This window comes from Ammospiza nelsoni, chromosome 9 (genome assembly GCF_027579445.1).
Source record: "Ammospiza nelsoni isolate bAmmNel1 chromosome 9, bAmmNel1.pri, whole genome shotgun sequence".
NCBI classification, from domain to species: domain Eukaryota; kingdom Metazoa; phylum Chordata; class Aves; order Passeriformes; family Passerellidae; genus Ammospiza; species Ammospiza nelsoni.
In genome coordinates, this window is record NC_080641.1 from 31,010,803 (window position 1) to 31,028,536 (window position 17,734).

Consider the following 17,734-nt stretch of genomic DNA (forward strand, 5'->3'; position numbering starts at 1 on the left):
CTGTGAGGAGTGCAGCCTCTGTGACAGGGTGCTGTGCTCCAAGGGCCTGCTGGTGACAGGCAGTGCTGAAGCTTCTTATAAAATCAGAATAAAAACCTCAGTGCAGAGATTAAATTAACAAAACAAAGAGAAGAAGGAGTCTGAAGTGGTCAGGATACTGTGTGCTGCTGAGATAAGAGGAAACAGAGAAAGGAGGATTCTAACCAGAGAAGAAATGGGAATGTTAACAGAGTATCAGTGGATAGGCTTAGTGAGGTTTATCAGATTTGGATAAGGAGAGGATAGCTATCAATCCTCCACAAGCTCCCTGGTGAAACAGCTCACACAATTGTTCTCATCCACGAGGAAAAGACCTTCATTTGACAGGGAACCTCCCTGAAAGTGCTCCCACCACAGCCATTCAGCAGTGCCTCCTGCTTCCCTCTCAAAAGGGAGTTTTGACCTCTGAAAGATGCTGAGTTGGGATCTTAGGACTGAAAGGTTTTGATGTCTGCACCCCCCCAGGATGCTCCAGGTTTACCTGTCAATGCCTTTTCCCTGTCCTCATGCCCACCCTACAGCCAGACTCAGCACAGATTTCCAGTGTGGGGACAATGCTCAGTCATTAAAAATTGGTTGAAAGCCAACTAATTCATTTCTCACCAGTTACCCAGCAAGCACCAAAATGTGGTAAGTTGTCCTTGGATTACATTTTTTTAAGGTTTTTAAGAACCTGCACATGCACTAAAACTGGAAGCTAACTATGAGGAAAGGTGCTGAAACATCCAGAACAGAAACACTCAGCTATTTCCAAATCCATCAATAGCATCATTATGCTGAAATTATGTGGCATTCAGAACATATTTACATGCATTTTGGGGGTTACCTAAGGCTTTGGAAAAAAGTTCAAAGCAATTTCAAGTAGATTTTTATATAACTAAAGGACTCTGTGAGACCATTCCCACTGGTGTGAGCAGCAGCATTAAATCAGGGGAGGCAGCCACCAGTGAAAAATTGTTCTAAATTCACAAACTCATATCAGGAAAATAGCAGTTCGAATTATCTTCTGAATTTGTCTCTAAATCAAGCCTTTCATTGAAAGCAAAAAAATTGTACACGCTAAAGAGAAAACACTTAAGAGTTTCACATGGAAACCAATAAAAGGACAAAGAAAAAAAAGGATTGAGAACAAATACTTCTACAAAGAGAGCTAAATAGTGGAACAAGTTGCTCATAAAGTAAAAGTTTTGACAATATTTTGTTTGATAAAGCTGACTGCAAAGAAATAAATTTGTCCACAGCACTCCACTCAGAGCGACAAATTGTTAATGTAAAACACATTTCCTTATACAGCTTCAAAGGAAAGACATAATGTGGATTATGAACTGGGCAGGAATTAGAGCCCAAAATTCAGTTTTCGAAGGAAGAAACTTCAATTTGTGCTTGAATGTAACCATTCAACTCTTTCACCAGTAACCTGGAAATAAAAGTAACATATTCAACACTAGAAATATTGAGGGATGGGTGAATACACAGAACTTAGAAAGCTTCTTAAAAGCCTGGGATCATTTGCACACAAATAATTTAATAAAAACACTATTAGAAATCAGAAAGGTGATTTTACTTCTGCACAGACTGGGAAGACTGATACTCACTAAATTCTGGTGGTCTGTGTAAGAAGAAAGTTGGAAAACCAACTGGAATACCAAAGGGAGCCACAAGAATGAGTCAAGCATTCATTCAAAAGGGAATATTTGACACCAAGAAGCATAAAGAACCAATATATTTGGTCTACCAAAAAGGCAGCCTGAGAAATAGTTTGACCACACAGTGCAGGAGTTTTCACAGACTGAAAACACTGTTAAAGGGCTCTTTCATTCAGCACAGAAAGGCCTAATAAAAGGCAATGGCCATTTAGGGACTGAATTCAAAACAGTTATGGGTACAGAGTACATCATTCTCTCTCTGTCCAGTGAAACCAACAAGCCATCAATGTCCAGCCCTATCTGTTCTACCCCAGCAGAAGCCAGCCTGAGTCTGTCCCCACTCTGCACAGGACAGCAGGAACCTGCTGAGCTATCACAGAGAAAGATTTGAACCTTATTTAAGTCCTTTCCATATCACCTGGGTGTTAACCCTAATAATAATACTTAATTCTTCACAGAATTAATGCATTCTCCAGCCAGCTCCAACTGGAGAATCCTTCTTTCCTCCCTGGTTCTAGAAGTCACCACTCAGCACTGCAAAGCAGAGTGAGTTTGCTGGCAGGAAAAGCCATCCCTTTCCATGCCATTTGTAACAGTCACTCCAGGACTTTTATGTCCTACATGGAGATGTTGCATCTGTATGAACTCACCAGGAGTGCAACCAGCCTCATCAATTCCACTTTCACAGTCCTTCTGCCCATCACACCTCCAGGACAGCGGGATGCACTTGTTGCTTAAGTCTCCACAGCTAATTTTTTCAGGAGGACACACTTGTTTGGCTGGAAGAAAAAAACCAAAGAAATAAACAGAAGTTAAACATATTTATAAACATTTCCAACATTGTTTATGCTGTTAAAGTTACTTTGAATGGCTGAATCCTGAGCCATACTGGAATGAAATCCCAAGTGAACCTGCTGCCTTCTCAACCAGGCTGCCCTGGGAACGAGGCCCCTCCTGCCCCTCTCAGCCAAAACAAACTGAGAGTTGTTCCCACAGAGCAACAGGGATTCCAGCTGGGAACTTGGGGCAGGGATGCTCAGGGCAGCACCAGGCTCTGCCTCCCTGCCCAACACACTGAGCTGGAGCTGCTCAGTCACTGCCCTGCACACAGCACAGCAGCCCTGCACAAACCCCTCCAGCCAAGCCAGAAAAAGCAATTCCCTCATTTTAGTACAATGGTGTATGGCTAGGTTTGGCAAGGCAATTTCTAAACATGATGATCTGGGCAGATTGTGGTCAGCAAAGCTGAGGAAAAAGCAGCAAGGACAAGCAGGAATTTGCAGGTATTTAACAAATTGAGCTGTAACTGCATAAATTGAGGCAATTGTGATGTCAGACATGGAGACACAGGAGGACCTGCAGAAGCAAAAACCCCAGTACAGGCAAGAAGACAACTATGAAAAAGAATCTGCCAGATTTATCTGGAACCAAGTAAGCTGTGAAGCTCATTCTCTCATAACTAGTTTGCATTGCTAAAATTCCTGTATTTTTTTCCTTCATACTACTGTAAAGAGCAACAGATCTACATTTATTGTGACAAGGCTGCTGAAATGCAAAATGTTCCACAATTTAAACAATTGTTTAGCATTCTGGAATCATCATCCAGTTTGGCAGGATTTGCTTATTAAACAGATTGATTTCTTTCATCAAAAAATTACGTATATTCAAATATTTCTTCCATTGGTATTAATGATAATAATGCTGTGTATGGCTGCAGGTCTACTGAGCAGGTGGGAACCTAGATTCTAAATTCAAACCTTCACATTACCCTGCCCTGGTAAAGGTATTTACACAAAGTCAATCAGCTTCCCAAGTGCTGAGAGGATGAAAATTATACCTCCCTTTGCATCTACACAAGGAGGCAGTGAAAGGGCATCCTACAGCCCCAAAGCATCAATCAGCCACTTGGAGAGCAGAGCCATTTAATCCCTGCATTTCTGCCTTAGCGCCTTCAAGTGTTAGAAGAAGCAGTTTTGAGAAGCTGTGGGCAACCAATACATCAAGAAAAATTAGGTCCTGCCACAGACAGACAGTTAATAACAGATGTAATGGAGTTTTATAACCCTGAGGCATGACAGCATTTCTGTTGAAATTTGCTTGCTGCATACCTAAATAACATTTATCAATGTTGCATGGTTACAGGGGGGAGGAAAAAAGGATCCTTACTTAGGCTTTGGGATTATTTTTCCAGCAAATTAGTAATAAAAACCATTGGAAAGGCTCTCCAACAAGACCTCACCATGATCAGTGTATTTGCCAACTCAGGCCAGGTCCTGTGTTCCCTCTAAGCTGCAGGTTTTGTCCTGCCCAACTACACTGAGGTTTGGATTGCACTGGCATTCTGGGAAAACTGGGATAACAAAATGTCACAGAGACATTTGTTAATTGGGTTATTGGTCCACATCCCCCAAAAATTGTTCTAGTTCTTCTTGCTCTGGCAATGGTGATGGGAAGGAGAATTTGTTTTGATGCCAAGTAGGACCAGGTTTTCCATCCTCACTGTAAATCTCCACTGAGAACCAAGTGGGTCCAGACAGGTAAGAACATGTTCCACACACCTGATTTTGAAGAAGGTAAAATATAATCATAAAATGGTATCAGCACACAGTGGGATCATTAACCAGCAAAAAGGTTATTTACTGGTCACAGTTTAAATTATGGGAATTACTTTTGCTTGGCTGCTGTGGGCAGATGCTTAATAGTTTTGGGAAGCTGAAAGGTTTGGAAAGGTATGAGCAGAAGGCTCCTATTTATGGAAAGCAACCTCTGTGTTAGTCATCTCCCTGACAGAATAATTACAGACATTTAAAATATGTAAATCAAAGCTTGAACTTTCAGGGATGCAACAATAGAAGGTGCTGTTGGTCACAGTTCATCAAATCTCTGTGTTCCAGTGGTTTCTGCACCCAAGCAATTGTTTCATGGAAGCCAATGACTTGTAAGCACTGACAGGGGATCTTGCACAACAGTCAAAGCAAACCTTTGGTGGAAACACACCTGCATTTCCAGCAAGTTGGGTGTTTTCCCCCTCTCCCCCCAGAGGCTGCAGATGCAAGTGGGGTCCATGTTGTTGTCCACACTATTAAAGAGGCTTTCAGCAACTGCAGCCCAGACTGAACATTTCTGTTTCTGTGCACGGCTTACACAAACCCAGGCCCCTTGGGCTGACGTGACCAAAATGTTTTACTCCCTCCTTCCCTCTTTGTGCAGGCAGAAAGGAAAGAGTTAGGATGTGTGTGATGGTGAGTGCTCTTACCCTGGATGCATTCTGGACCAACACAACTTATAGCAAGATCTGCCTTTTCAGAAAAGCACCATTAAACAACTTGGTTGAAATGTCAGACACATCAAGACCAATTTATCACAATGAACTGCAAATGCCAAGGATGGACAACAATGGTTTATTTATAAGGAGACAAGAGCAAAGAAGACAAGAAGGTTCCATTTACTCACTACCGCCAATGGCACATTCTTCTTTCTCTTTACAGGAGGCTACAAAGTCTTTCAGAGCCCCACAGAGCCTAACTGGCGCCCCACTGTTTGCTTCCTCTTGTGCCACTGCTGTGCTTTTCAGGCTCCGGACATCATGTATATTCAAGAAAGCCCAAGAAAACAAAATTGATTTACTTTCAGAAGACCATTTGTCAGGTTCTCACCAAACAGGTACTCTAAGAGCATACACAAAATGCAATTAAGCAGCTTCTGCTGGTGGGAAACCCACAAGACTTTTCATCAGCAGACTGAAAAGAATGCCCTTTGTGGAAATACATCATCTTACAGGTCTGAACAGCATCTCTATCTCTGCTGAAATAACTCCCCATCCTCTCCAGACTGCCCCTTGTGGTTTTCCCACGTTCTTCAGAAGCTTCTACCCAAGACATTTTTTTCTACAACAGAGAAAACTCAATACTAAAATAGTTTAACTATTTTCTGTCATGCCAATGAACCATTCCCACGAGTATTTCCACTACTTTTATTACGGAATTAAAAATTCTTACCTCCCTCTTTCCCCCAGCAATGGTTTAGTTGTCAGCTTTTTTTTTTTAAAGGAATGTTTTTTAACAGGGACCTCCCCTCCTCAAACACTGTCCTTAAATCTTCTTTTGTCACAAGTGGCAGAACTGCCTCAGAGATGTACCAAGAACAAAATAAGTGTTCATACCTGCCCAAGCACAGGACTAGAATCCGGTTTGTTTCCAGAGAAAACAAGCCAAACTGGTAAATGAGCAACTGTTCTGCAGAGAGGAGGGGAGCTGACAGGCAGAGATTGCTTAGGGAAATTCAGAACTCAGAGTTCTCAATCACTGACGATTTGTGACTCAGAAAAAATCTCAGTCACATATATTGTGACTGTCTCAGTTTGCATATATTGTTCTTTATATATATATATATTTGTGTGTGTGTGTGTGTATGAATTTATATCCCTATCTACACTTACTACTGACTTAAAACCCAAAGTTTCCCATTGAAGTATTTACGGTGCATAAGAAACACAGTTAAAATCCATCTTCTGACTTAAAATATTGTCACAGCTGAAGCTGTATCTGACTGGTACTTTCCTGCTCTTGGCCCTTCTCCCAGCTGTGGGTGGCTGTGAGGAACCTCTGCCCCATTGACCACAGCTCACTCTGCAGCTCAGGACAGGTCACTGTTGTTTACTTTACTTTACTTTAATGTGTCTCAACCCTTCAAGACTCATCAGATTCTGGGTGTGATTTTCTAAGGTGTGTTATATCACATTTGATATACCTGATCTCCCTGATGCCCTCCTTGTGACACGCTGTGATCAGCAGTGTTTGTGTGGGGACAGCAACATCCATGGTGGGTGATTCCCACGTCCTGGGAGTTTCTCTGGCCCTGGTGCACAGAGCCCTGTGAGCACAGAGGGATGCCCCAGCCCTCAGCCTTTGCTGGGTGCCTGAGTTTGGATCTGGGCATCAGCAATACACAGAGACAGAACACACTGGGGAATGCTGACCAAAGAATTGCTCCCACCAAGGTCAGGAGCTGCACTGAACCTTCTGTCATGCAAAGCAGCAAAGTACAAGCATCAGCCTGCTGGGACAGCAAGGCTCACATGAACTTGTGACTTCTGCAAAAGCCAATCCAGCAGCAGTACTTGGGCTGCTCACCATATCTGTATTACACATGCACTTGAGATCTCCGAGAAAATACAGGCAACTCTGCAATTTCAGCTGAAAGCAGCCCAGGCCAAAACAAATGTCATGATTAGTGGCTTAAGTGAATTAAGATTACAGCAGTGAGAGTTGGAATGAGACCAACCCCCCAGCAATGACGCCTCTGTTGACAGAAGCAGCCCCATCCATCTGCTCCCACAGGAAACTCAGTTCTGGTCAAACTGGGGCAGGCTGACAGCACCAGTTCCCAGGGCTGGGAGCTTCCTGATGCTGCCTGACTACATTTGTGAGTGGGTAAGTACAGGCTGATGTGCCATAGCCTTTGTGGCAGCATGCAAAGGCACAGGAACAGTGAAAAATCTGTTTGTCCTGCACAAAAAGATAATTAACTTACGGGCACTGCCTTTCAACTTTCAACATAAATTACGCAGCTCAAAAGACAGATTAGGAAAGGTGACTAAGAACTATGCTGTAAAATGTCAGGAACAGTATTAACAATTGATACATCTGATAAATAGATTCAGTGGTGTGATTTGTTTGATGATGACTTATGTTCAGAAGTTCCCAGGGGAACAGCAGAGGATTTGCACAGATTTCCCTCTATTGCACTGCACAGTATAGCTCTTATTAATTCCATTCTTGTGTGCTTATAAGAAGGGCGCCTCCTTGTATTAGAAGTCTGTGATGAGTCTCCAACTCCTCTACCTTGAAACTGGAGGGAGAAAATAAGCTTAGCACACAAAGGGTTCAGCCTGTCTAAAAGAGATAGGTAGCAGGTACCTCACTTTGTGCAGATTAGCACATTGGTGATTACCACCTCTGACATCAGAGTGAAATAATCAGGAATTCAAAATCCCAGGACTAATTCTAATTACTGAAATAGAGATTCACTGTCACAATAGCAGTGAGGTAACTTTTATAGGAGAAGTGTGTTCCAAAAGCACAGACACTACAAACAACCTCAAGTAAGAAAATGATTCTCTGGTATCATGCCAATAGTTGTAACAGGTGATATAAACTGTATTTGAGCACAGTACAAGGACATAAGAGATCTCTGTAGCAGCGTGCAGACAAATGGCACCAGGCTTTAGCTAAACTCCATGTCTCACAGTGTGAGCCACCTGCACGGCTCAGGAAGAGCCCAGGTTCAGAGCTATCCTGACACCCTTGGAATCCTGAATTCTGTCCCAGCCCAGGACAGGCAGGTGCACAGAAAGGACTGCTGCTCTTGGGCTCCCAGTGCACCACCTTATCTTCGATTCCTGATTGCTATGTCTTACTCATCCACTTCAAACATCAAATCTAACATCAAACTTGGCTACAAAAAGCATTTCCTTCCCTCAGTCTGACTGGCAGGACTTCAGCTGATTTTGTATTCCTGTAAACACAGCAAATGCTCTTTTGTTGCAGTCATCTGAGCACATCTCACCTAATTCATCTCAGAGCTTCTCCACATACTGTTCTGATGGCACTTCTGTTCTCTACTTGATATGCCCAACAGGCCCTGCTGCTGAGAAATGAAGTCTTAAATTCAAGTCATTTGGCTTGTTCTGGGTAAATCCAAGTCTAAGTCAATGGCCTATGGCAAATAGGAGGTCAAACTGGGTGATTACATGATCCTCCTTGGTCTCAACCTGCAGGAAAATTGTGATACTTTCAGTAGGAATCAGAAAGCTTTTTAATTGCCTTTAAACTGTTCCTCATAGTCATGCTTCTGAAATTTCAGAATTTACAAAGTTCAGATGTTTAACAGCAGTGAGGATATAGGCTGCTGATCCTCGTTAAAGTCCATTTTTTAACTATCTAGTGCTTGTAAAACAACAGTGGTTTTTAACTGGTGTCTGTAGAATACACTGTGACATTCCCCCACTGTCAAGTCTGGTTGTGCACAGAGAATCCAGTTTCTAAGAGACCATGACAGGTTATTAGGCATGAGAGAGATGCACATGATACAGTGAGGGCTTTCTGCCCCTGAACAAGCTGCATTTCCTTACCTGCCACTGCACACAGGAGAGTTCATTGCAGAAGTTCATTCCCTAAAGCAGCTTTTATGCCCAAGCACCTTGAGACAAAAGCTGTCATTGCAGGGGAAGTGGAACAGTTGCACAGATACTGTCCCAATCCCTCAAGGCCAGTCCTTGGCCCTGCTCTCCACCCAGCCCTCTCTGCATGATCAGCAGGGCCCTGCTGGCTCTGATGTCAATGCCTCGAGCACGGCTTTGCTCAGGGATGCACAAACCCTTTAATAAACCTGAATGAGACACAGGATAACCCTGGCACTCCAACTCCATTCCCTGCTACCACTTTCCACAGGTTCTGGACAACACAACACACACAAGAGCCACGGACCACAGCTGTGTGTGACCTGCTGCAGGGCTGAGCTCCACTCCACGGGGCAAGGCAGAAATGTGAGCAGCAGAACGAGGCTGGTGCAGTCCAGCTCCAGCTGAGCAAAGCATGATTGCAATTATTGCACAGTGTGCAGCCATGGGAGAGCCCAGGAGCCACGTGCCACCTCTGAATGCCAGTTTCTCATCTCTCCTGACACCACAGCCATATGGTCACAAGAAACATTCACTCAGATTAATCCAGAGAAGAAATGAATACAGCCCTGTAGTGACAGCCCTGCTTAATGACAGTGAAGCACAGCCCTCATTGTTTAGAGGAACAAAAAGGGGATTTTGATAAACTCAAATCAGAGACCATCTGCTAACCTTCCCCTCTATTTCTACCATCTTTGGCCCTTTGCATGTCTTCTTGATGGAAGAGGAAAATCCATAATTTACCCTGGACTTGAAATGGAGAGCTGTTTAAAACCATAACATGGTCCCTCCTTGTGAAACCACCAGACCCTCTTGCCTTTCTCTCTGCTGCTCCTCTAAACCAGAGCAGAACTTGCCTTCTAGAGGAGTTGTGTCTCTAAGACATTATTCTGGCTACTGAAAACCTGAGTTTCTACATCAGATTTCTTCAGGTAACTTTGTACTACTTAAAATTGTATTTTCTCTTCACTGGTGGTTTTCTCTCATCTCAAGGATCAGTTGGTCATGCCCTTAGCTTGGCACAGAGGCAAGAAGATACCAATAAAAACCTCAGGGAAAATTCCAGACATCATAGTAAGAAACCAGAACAGCTAAAGAAGAACCTGCTCCTGGCAGGAGTAAAGCAGCAATGTGCACTGCTGATCTCAAACAGTTCCATAATAAACTGACAGTTGACTTTGGTAGTTAGCAAACATCCAGGCCTGCCAGCAAAACCCAGGACTCAACATTTTCTTTAGAGATAGTTTTCTAATAGAAAAGCTATTAAATATTCCCTTTTGTGAGAGGCATTTTTCATGCTCAATCAAAAGTAAAGCTTAAAAAAAATCCAACAATGACATGACTTTAAGAAGGTCAGAAAAAAAAATACTCTGCCTTTTTTTACCCTCAACATAACATCGTCTTTAAACTCTATTGTTTCTAGAGCTGGTTTGAAAGAGAGTGATGAACAACATTGTCCTGTCAAACCTCCCATCCCACCACTGTCTACATCAATAATTACCCTGTCAATCTATGTACACACTGCCAGTTGCAATGCAGTTCAGCCTTTCCTTCTGTAGTAACAGTGTTGGGGGAGGTCAGAGGAGAAAAGAAAAAAGGAAAAAAAAGAAAAAAAAAAGTATTTTGCCCTTCCCATAGCCCAGAAATCAAATGAAACTCCAATCTTTGACATGGTTGAGAGCTGAGCTCTGTTTCTCAACACAGCTCCTCTACCTCTGCTTTTTTCCAGGGATGCCTACTGCGAAAAACTAAATCTGGCTACAAACACCCTTTAAAACTCTATAATGATCCACTGTGCTCCCCCTTGATGAGTGATGTGTCATGCTTTGTAGGCAGTTGTGACTGAGGCAGGCCTTAGGGGAATACAAGAGCAGGGGTAAGAGCTGAGCCAGCCCAGAGGGGCAGCCAGGGAGCTGGGGATGAGCAGAGCTCCACCCCAGCCACGCCTGGGAAGGGAGGGCAGGGCCCGGGCAGGACTGAGAGCGGGAGGGGACAGGGCACAAACTGGGAGGAATGGAAGGCAGCTCATTAACCCCAGAAATGCAGCTCCTGAAAGGAAAACTCGTTCCCTGCCCGAGAGCAGGGATTCCAGAGCCTTGTGGGCAAACAGATTTGTGAGCACTGAAACTTTCTCACGCAGCCACTGAGGTGACAAATGGATGTGCTGAGCTGAGGTGACAAATGGATGTGCTGAGCTGCTGAACAGAGCCCTTGGGAGTGATGTGCCAGAGGTGGGGAACAGCCTCAGCCTTCCCCCAGCTGGGACTCATTACAAGTCTTTTGTCACCTGTTCAGGTGTCAGCCTAATTCCCACTAGCCAATTCCCACAACCTGGGCATCCCACGGGCACACACCAGAGCCCACCCCTGACACAAAGCCCAAAGCCCATCCCTCCTGGTCTGGGTTGGCAGAGACCGTGGAAAGAGCTGATCTCCACAGAAACACAGGTAATAACCACAATCTCCTGATCTGCCCTGATCCAATAATGCTTCCTGCTTTATTCCTAGCCTTTGGGTCTCAATACATTGCAGCTTTAACAACATCAACTTTCTTCACTAAAGATTCAGTGATAAAATACTCCAGATTGCAGCACACAATAAATCAATCATCCCTCCCTGTATGGGTTTGTAACTCAGCACTTTGAAAGCATCTTGGAACAATTTCTGCACACATACTTTTAGATAAGGGATAAATTTACTTTTTATTGAATCAAATGTTATTGACTGCCTTTGGTTTATAGATAAAAGTGACAGAGTTTTCTAGGTTCTCTTCAAATTGTTGGCACTGTGACCCTGAACTGTTTAAAAAATTAGTTTCTAAAAATAATTAATTCTCTCCACTGGCAGTATCTCACTCCATTCCCTCCACTTAGGCAGTATCTTAGCCCAAGCCTACCAGACATTATCACCTTGGTCACTTGTCAAATTCTTATACAAGCAGCTAAGCACAGCACCAGGACAGATTTATCTATTTTTCTTTCTATATATTAATTTCTAGAAAGCCCCAAAATATGCATCCCAGCATCCCAGAGTGCTCAATTTCTATTACAGCAAATCCAGAAACAAATTCCAGATGGCAGCTTATTTCATACATATTCTGGTATATTTGGACACTTGACTTCTCCTTTCTTTGAGAGCAAATTAATGCTCAACTCAAAATTAGGCTTTAAAGCACAGTTAAAAAAAAATTCACCTGGCTATACCACTCAATTAGCAAAAATCAATTACCAGATGCCAGTCTGAATTTAAAGACAGAAAAATTATTGTATTTTGTAAGTGCTGCAAATAATGACAAAAATCCCTTAAATTGGAGAAATGTCTCTGCAAAGGTGACTCTGTTTCACAGGCCCAGTGCACAGACTGGATTTGGGAGTGCTGAGCAGGTCAAAGCAAACATCCAGAATGATCCTGGATGAACCCAGTGGACACCCACCCTGGTAAGAGGAGTTTTGTGGGAACAAAAGAGAGCAAAAAACCTGTAATGATCCTCACAGTGTCCATACATTGTGCTCACTTAGCAACCAAGAAATATGTGGGGCCAATTTACACCTCCAGTTCTTTCCAGTAAGGCAGCAAGACAGAACTTGGTCTGTAAATTGAGATGCAAAATATTATACATATAAAAAACTAGCATATAACAGATATGTAAACTGTATTATATAAATTTTACTGGCAGTAAAATTTATATAATCACAAAATTTATAAAAATTTATATTTTTATATAAAATAGGAACTGGCAGTTTCTGTCTCTTGCTCTTCCTTATCACTTAGGCAGTAACTAGGAAATTGTCAGATATTCCAGTACCATCCTGAAGATAAGCATAGTTTGCTATCTGATGAACTCCTAATGAATCTACTGTTAATTGCATAACCTTCCTTCAGCACAGGAACTTTTCTGTTCATCAAGGGCATGGATAAAACAGCTTCTTTGCTTTGGAGCATCCTTGTAATTAATAATATATTCTTCACACTTCTAAATATAACCCATAATGAGATGCTTTAAAGGATCCAAGCTGCACCTTTCACCAAGTGCTTTTGATCAGAAGGGAAGGAGCCAGAGCTTGCTCAGACAACAGAGGCTGCTGGAACGGCGACTGTCGCTTCCCGATGCTGAAAGGCTGCAAACGACTTCAAAGGGCTCAGCAGCAAAACATGCCAAAACAGCTTCCTGCACCTACAGCACACTGTCTCGTTATCTCTGGGCATATTCTGTGCACATCAGAGATGAAAAGAAGTAGATACATTAGATATAGGTAGTACATATAATATAGTCTGCATAGATGGATATTGGTAACTTCTACTCGTTAACATTCTGCTCATTAACTCCATGGAAACTCTGCCATCAATCACCAATCAGGTGATGAGCTACTACAGTGTGCAAAATCTCCCCAGTTATGTTTGCCATCCATGTGACCTGGCACCTCCCAGAGATTTCTCCTGGTTTCCATGTGTTGAGAAAAACACATCTCAAAGGATAACAGAACAGAAAAAAAAAGTTTCTTGGTACCTGTGACTTTCTCCTGAGACATTTTGCAGAACTTCTTTATACTGAGGGTAGCAGAGCACTGGAACAGCTGCCCAGGGAGGTTGTGGAGTTTCCCTCTCTGGAAACATTCCCAACCCACCTGGACACATTTCTGTGTCACCTGCTCCAGGTGACCCTGCCTCAGCAGGGGCACTGAACTGGATGATCTCCAACCCTGACCAATCTGTGATTTAAATAATGACCCGTGCTTGGAGAGAAGAAAGGAGAGTGGTTCTCCCCCACCTGTGGAGCTCCCTTAACTGAACAATACAGTTTTTGCCCTGAGAATTCCTTCCCAGTGATTTGGATGGAGTATTCCATGAATCCAAGGTGGAGTTTCTTCCAGTGTCAGAGCTTGCTGTGCCTTGCAGCAGCTGGGCCAAGTGCCCTCACCTATAGTCTGTGAGCATCCCTGCTGTCTGTGTGCAGCAGCTGAGAGCACCTCCCATGTTTGAAAGCCTCAGGACCATGGAATGCTTGCACAGCAAAGGCTGACTTTACATTGACACTTCATTTAAACAACAGCATATCTTTAAGACAGGTACCAATTTTGGTTTAAAGCCAGAAAGAATTTCTATATAAGTGAGTCCACTTTATTTGCCACTACTGTTAAGAGCTGTATCTTATCTGTGTCTCTCTTATCTGGTTTCCTGGATCAGGCTGATTCTTGCTAAGCTAAAGAAACAAGTGTGTGATGAAACCAAAGAGACAGGTGTAAATTGATAAAAGGCAACCCTCAACCCTCTCTTCAATAAATCAAATACCAAATACCCTTCTAATAAGGTTTATTTTTCAACTCTAATCATGTGAGCCTTGCAAGGTTGTTCACAGCCCCCTGTCTAATAACCTTTACACTTTACAGTAGCTGCCCATGTCTTTTACCACCTCTCAACCACCTGCTCTTCAACTTGCTTAGTACAACCTATAATTATGCTGTAAACTACATTTTCCTAACCTTTATGTTTAAGTCAAATCACATATCACAAAATACACACAGTAGCTTATTAAAATTCACAGTATCTTATTAACAAGGTCATGATTCAATCAAGAACTACTGAGAAGTGACACAACTCTTGTTTTCCCTAACATGTTGACACGGATTTTTTTTCTTTTTTTTTTAATCTTGATGCATTATGTTCCATTATCAGGCTCTCTGTGGTTTTGTCCAAAACTAACAACAGCCAGTTAAGCACACACAGCTACACAGCTTTGGAGCTGAATTATTATTGTTGTAGCAGTCAGGAACTCCAGGTTAGGGCTGCAGACCTCCTACAGCAGGTTCTGTACTGTGCTCTGTTTAACCTTTTAAACCACCCTAAAAATACAGCTTTTACTAATTTACTGAAACTTCCACCAGTGTTCCAATATCTACTAAAAACAGTAATGCAAGTTCTAAAAAAAAAAAAAAAAAAAAAAAAAAAAGAAATAAAGAAATACAGATCAGAAAACTGACTGGCTGTGTCCCTCAATGAGAGTTTGTCAGTGCTTCTGCTTTAATAGCTGCTGTTGAGTAGCAAGAATGTCATTAAATGTGCAAATGCAACTTCTTCCTCTTCCTTCTGAACAGAAATTAGAAATACTTTCAGTATTTACTCAGTTTCTGCCACTGCAGCCTATACTTGCACTCTCATTGATCAGTATCACACTATATGGATTTGTTTTTCTTACAGCTAAAGCATTCCTTACAATCCTTCCTGTACCTGGCCAAAAAATTCTCCTGCTTGCTTCTGGCTTTCCTTCTTCAATGAACTTATTACCTAACTCCCCCTTGTACCTAGACTGTAATAATTTCAACTCTCAATATTATGGATTCTTACACTAATTTCCCACAGAAACAAAGTTTCCATATACAGTTAATGCCTCCCCCCAGTAATCTGCTTCTCTATCCTCATAACCAAATGTGGCGGCCAAACTGAATAAAATAACAAAAATATATGATATCCTGAGGGGAAATGTTATATCTTCAGTGAAAATAGATGGCAGGGCAGAATGCTCTGACAGAAGAAAAGGCTGCATCAAAAGCCCAGCCTGTACTGGATGACAATCCATGCATAAAGAAACTGGGGAAACTTTTAATTGGAATTCTTACTCTCTTATGCACCAAAGAGTCAATCAAGCCCAGGACATAAAGGAACAGGAGTCAGGGATGGAAGAGAAATCAAATTCACCTGAAGTATTTGCTAACTCAATGTCTGAACTTTGCAGGAATCCCATCCACAGAGCAAGCAGGAGAAAAGCTCACAGAAGTACAGTGTAACGTAGTTCTTAAGGGCTGCTGCATGATTTTTTTAACGCTTTCAGCAGAAAGACTTTCTTTCCAACCTACCATAACTAAAAGAAGCAGAATAATCTCTGAGACCAGGTTCTGTTACCTGTATAGTAGGTAAGATGGCACTTGGTCTAGGTAAAGTAAGTTTTATGACATTCAGGTTGAAAGCACACCTCATTTCCTATGCAGGTCAGCTGTAATTTCCTACACAGCCACCTAAGACTTGAGGGACTCTGATATCAGAACTTTAAATAATTGCACTCAGAGAGCCCAACCTTTCCAGAACCTCCTCTGACAATGAGGCAGAGCTGTCTTTATGTAGGTCTTTCCCACCTGGCAAGCAGGAGTGAAGGCACACGGAGCTCAAGGGGAAAGGCTCTGGCAGACTGAAGAGCTTTGCCCCAAGACCCAAAGCTCCAGCCCAGCCCTGCTGCACCCCAAAGGCAGGAGCAGCCAGGAGCCACCAAAGCCACCAGCCCTGCCTGCCAGCATCAGGGACATGGCACGATGGCGGGCACAGGCACAAAGGGCAGCTGTGAGGCAGCTCCTCTGCTCTCTGGGCATCTCTGCCATCTTCCCCAAAGCAAACAGATGCCAGGCTGCTAATCTGCTTTAGGAGAGGGAAAGAACAGCCTGGCAGAGATTTTGATCCGTGTCACAATTACAGTTCAGTCCTGCAGCAACACACATTTCTCATGATCCCCAGCTGGAATTAATACAAAGGCTGAGCTGAACCAATATATAACCTTCAGAATGATAAGGAAATATTCTCTTGCTTCACCCCTAAAAAGCAACTAATATGAAAAATGTCTGGATACCTAAAGAGTGCTTCATTCTGTTAAGTTAAAAAATCAAAAACAACAAAAACCACAATCTAAAACAAGAGTAGGCATGTGAAAGCATCAAAATAAAATACTCCTTTCCTCCTGTTTGAAACTGATTCCTGTTTGACTATTGCCTGGAGAAATGTGCTGGTAACAATGTTCAAATGTATTGCTTGATTACATTTTCTATACAGGTAACATTGAGGGGCCACACAAAATACCAAATACAATACAAAATATTGTAGACGTGGGCCTACAAGTCACCCCAGGATCCAGATTCCAGCACAGACCCAGTCTCAGTGACCCAGGTTATAGAGAAAAGCAAACAGATTCTGTTACAGAAGAGGACACGTGGTGCCCTTGCTGATTTTCAGTCAACAGAACCACATGACTTGGTCAGCCCAGTCTCTCTGCAGTGTAGGTCCAGTTCTTAATTTGGTTTTAGCTGACAACCACTACACAATGTGCTGGAGCTCCAGGTGTAGTAATTGTGCTTTTAAAGACAGATTTCTGCATCCACTGCTGTGTGCACTGCCTTGTGTCATCCTTGGCTGCATTAACCATGCACTGAACCATCACTCTCGAGGCTGCTGTTCCTCCTTCCCCTCTCAAACCTCTCCACTCTCTCCATCCAGCCAGTTCTGATCTCTCAGGGTCTCTGGAGTTTGGGAAAGTGCTTAAGTGATTACAGCACAGAGGAGTAAGTGAGCACATGTGTTGAGCTACGGAAATTTTTCATTTGGCTCAGCAGGAGAGAAAATGTGTCTTGAAAGCCAGAAACATCAGCCCTTGTTCTCAAAATATTTGATGAGCAGATAGGGACACATTCACTCCTTCTGGAACATAAGTTACACGACAGCTTCCAGTGGCAGCTGCTTTACACTCTGGAAAAAAACACTGCTTTTTCAAACCAAAACCATAGGAGATGAATGAAAAAAATCCAAGTGAAGGAGAAGAATATGCAAAATTGCTGTTAGGCTATGTAAAGTAAAGAAGTGACCCCACAGTTCTGAAGTTCCTCCCTGATTCTGCATAGTCATTGAATACACTTTTTGCAGGAACTTGAATTCCAGACATGTTTTTATTTTAATTCTTTTACACAATTTTAGAGATTTCTTCTTCATTTATTATGTATAACAGGGATTACATTTTTATTTAGTTTAAATTGGCCTTTTCTAAACATCACACTATAGCTTCAAGCTACTTCCTTTTGATATGTTTTCACAGTGGTCGTCTCCCTGGTATTTAGAAC

At 42.6% G+C, this 17,734-nt stretch overlaps 1 protein-coding gene across 3 annotated transcripts in view; it reads right to left on the minus strand.

The window, feature by feature from the left end:
* Positions 1–17,734, minus strand: part of LRP8 (LDL receptor related protein 8) — a 169,892-nt gene that overhangs the window by 35,774 nt on the left and 116,384 nt on the right. For all 3 annotated transcript variants that reach the window (XM_059477982.1, XM_059477980.1, XM_059477979.1), the window contains exon 4: positions 2,336–2,464. In XM_059477982.1, the coding sequence (XP_059333965.1) occupies positions 2,336–2,464 (129 nt within the window). The remainder of the gene's footprint in view (positions 1–2,335; positions 2,465–17,734) is intronic.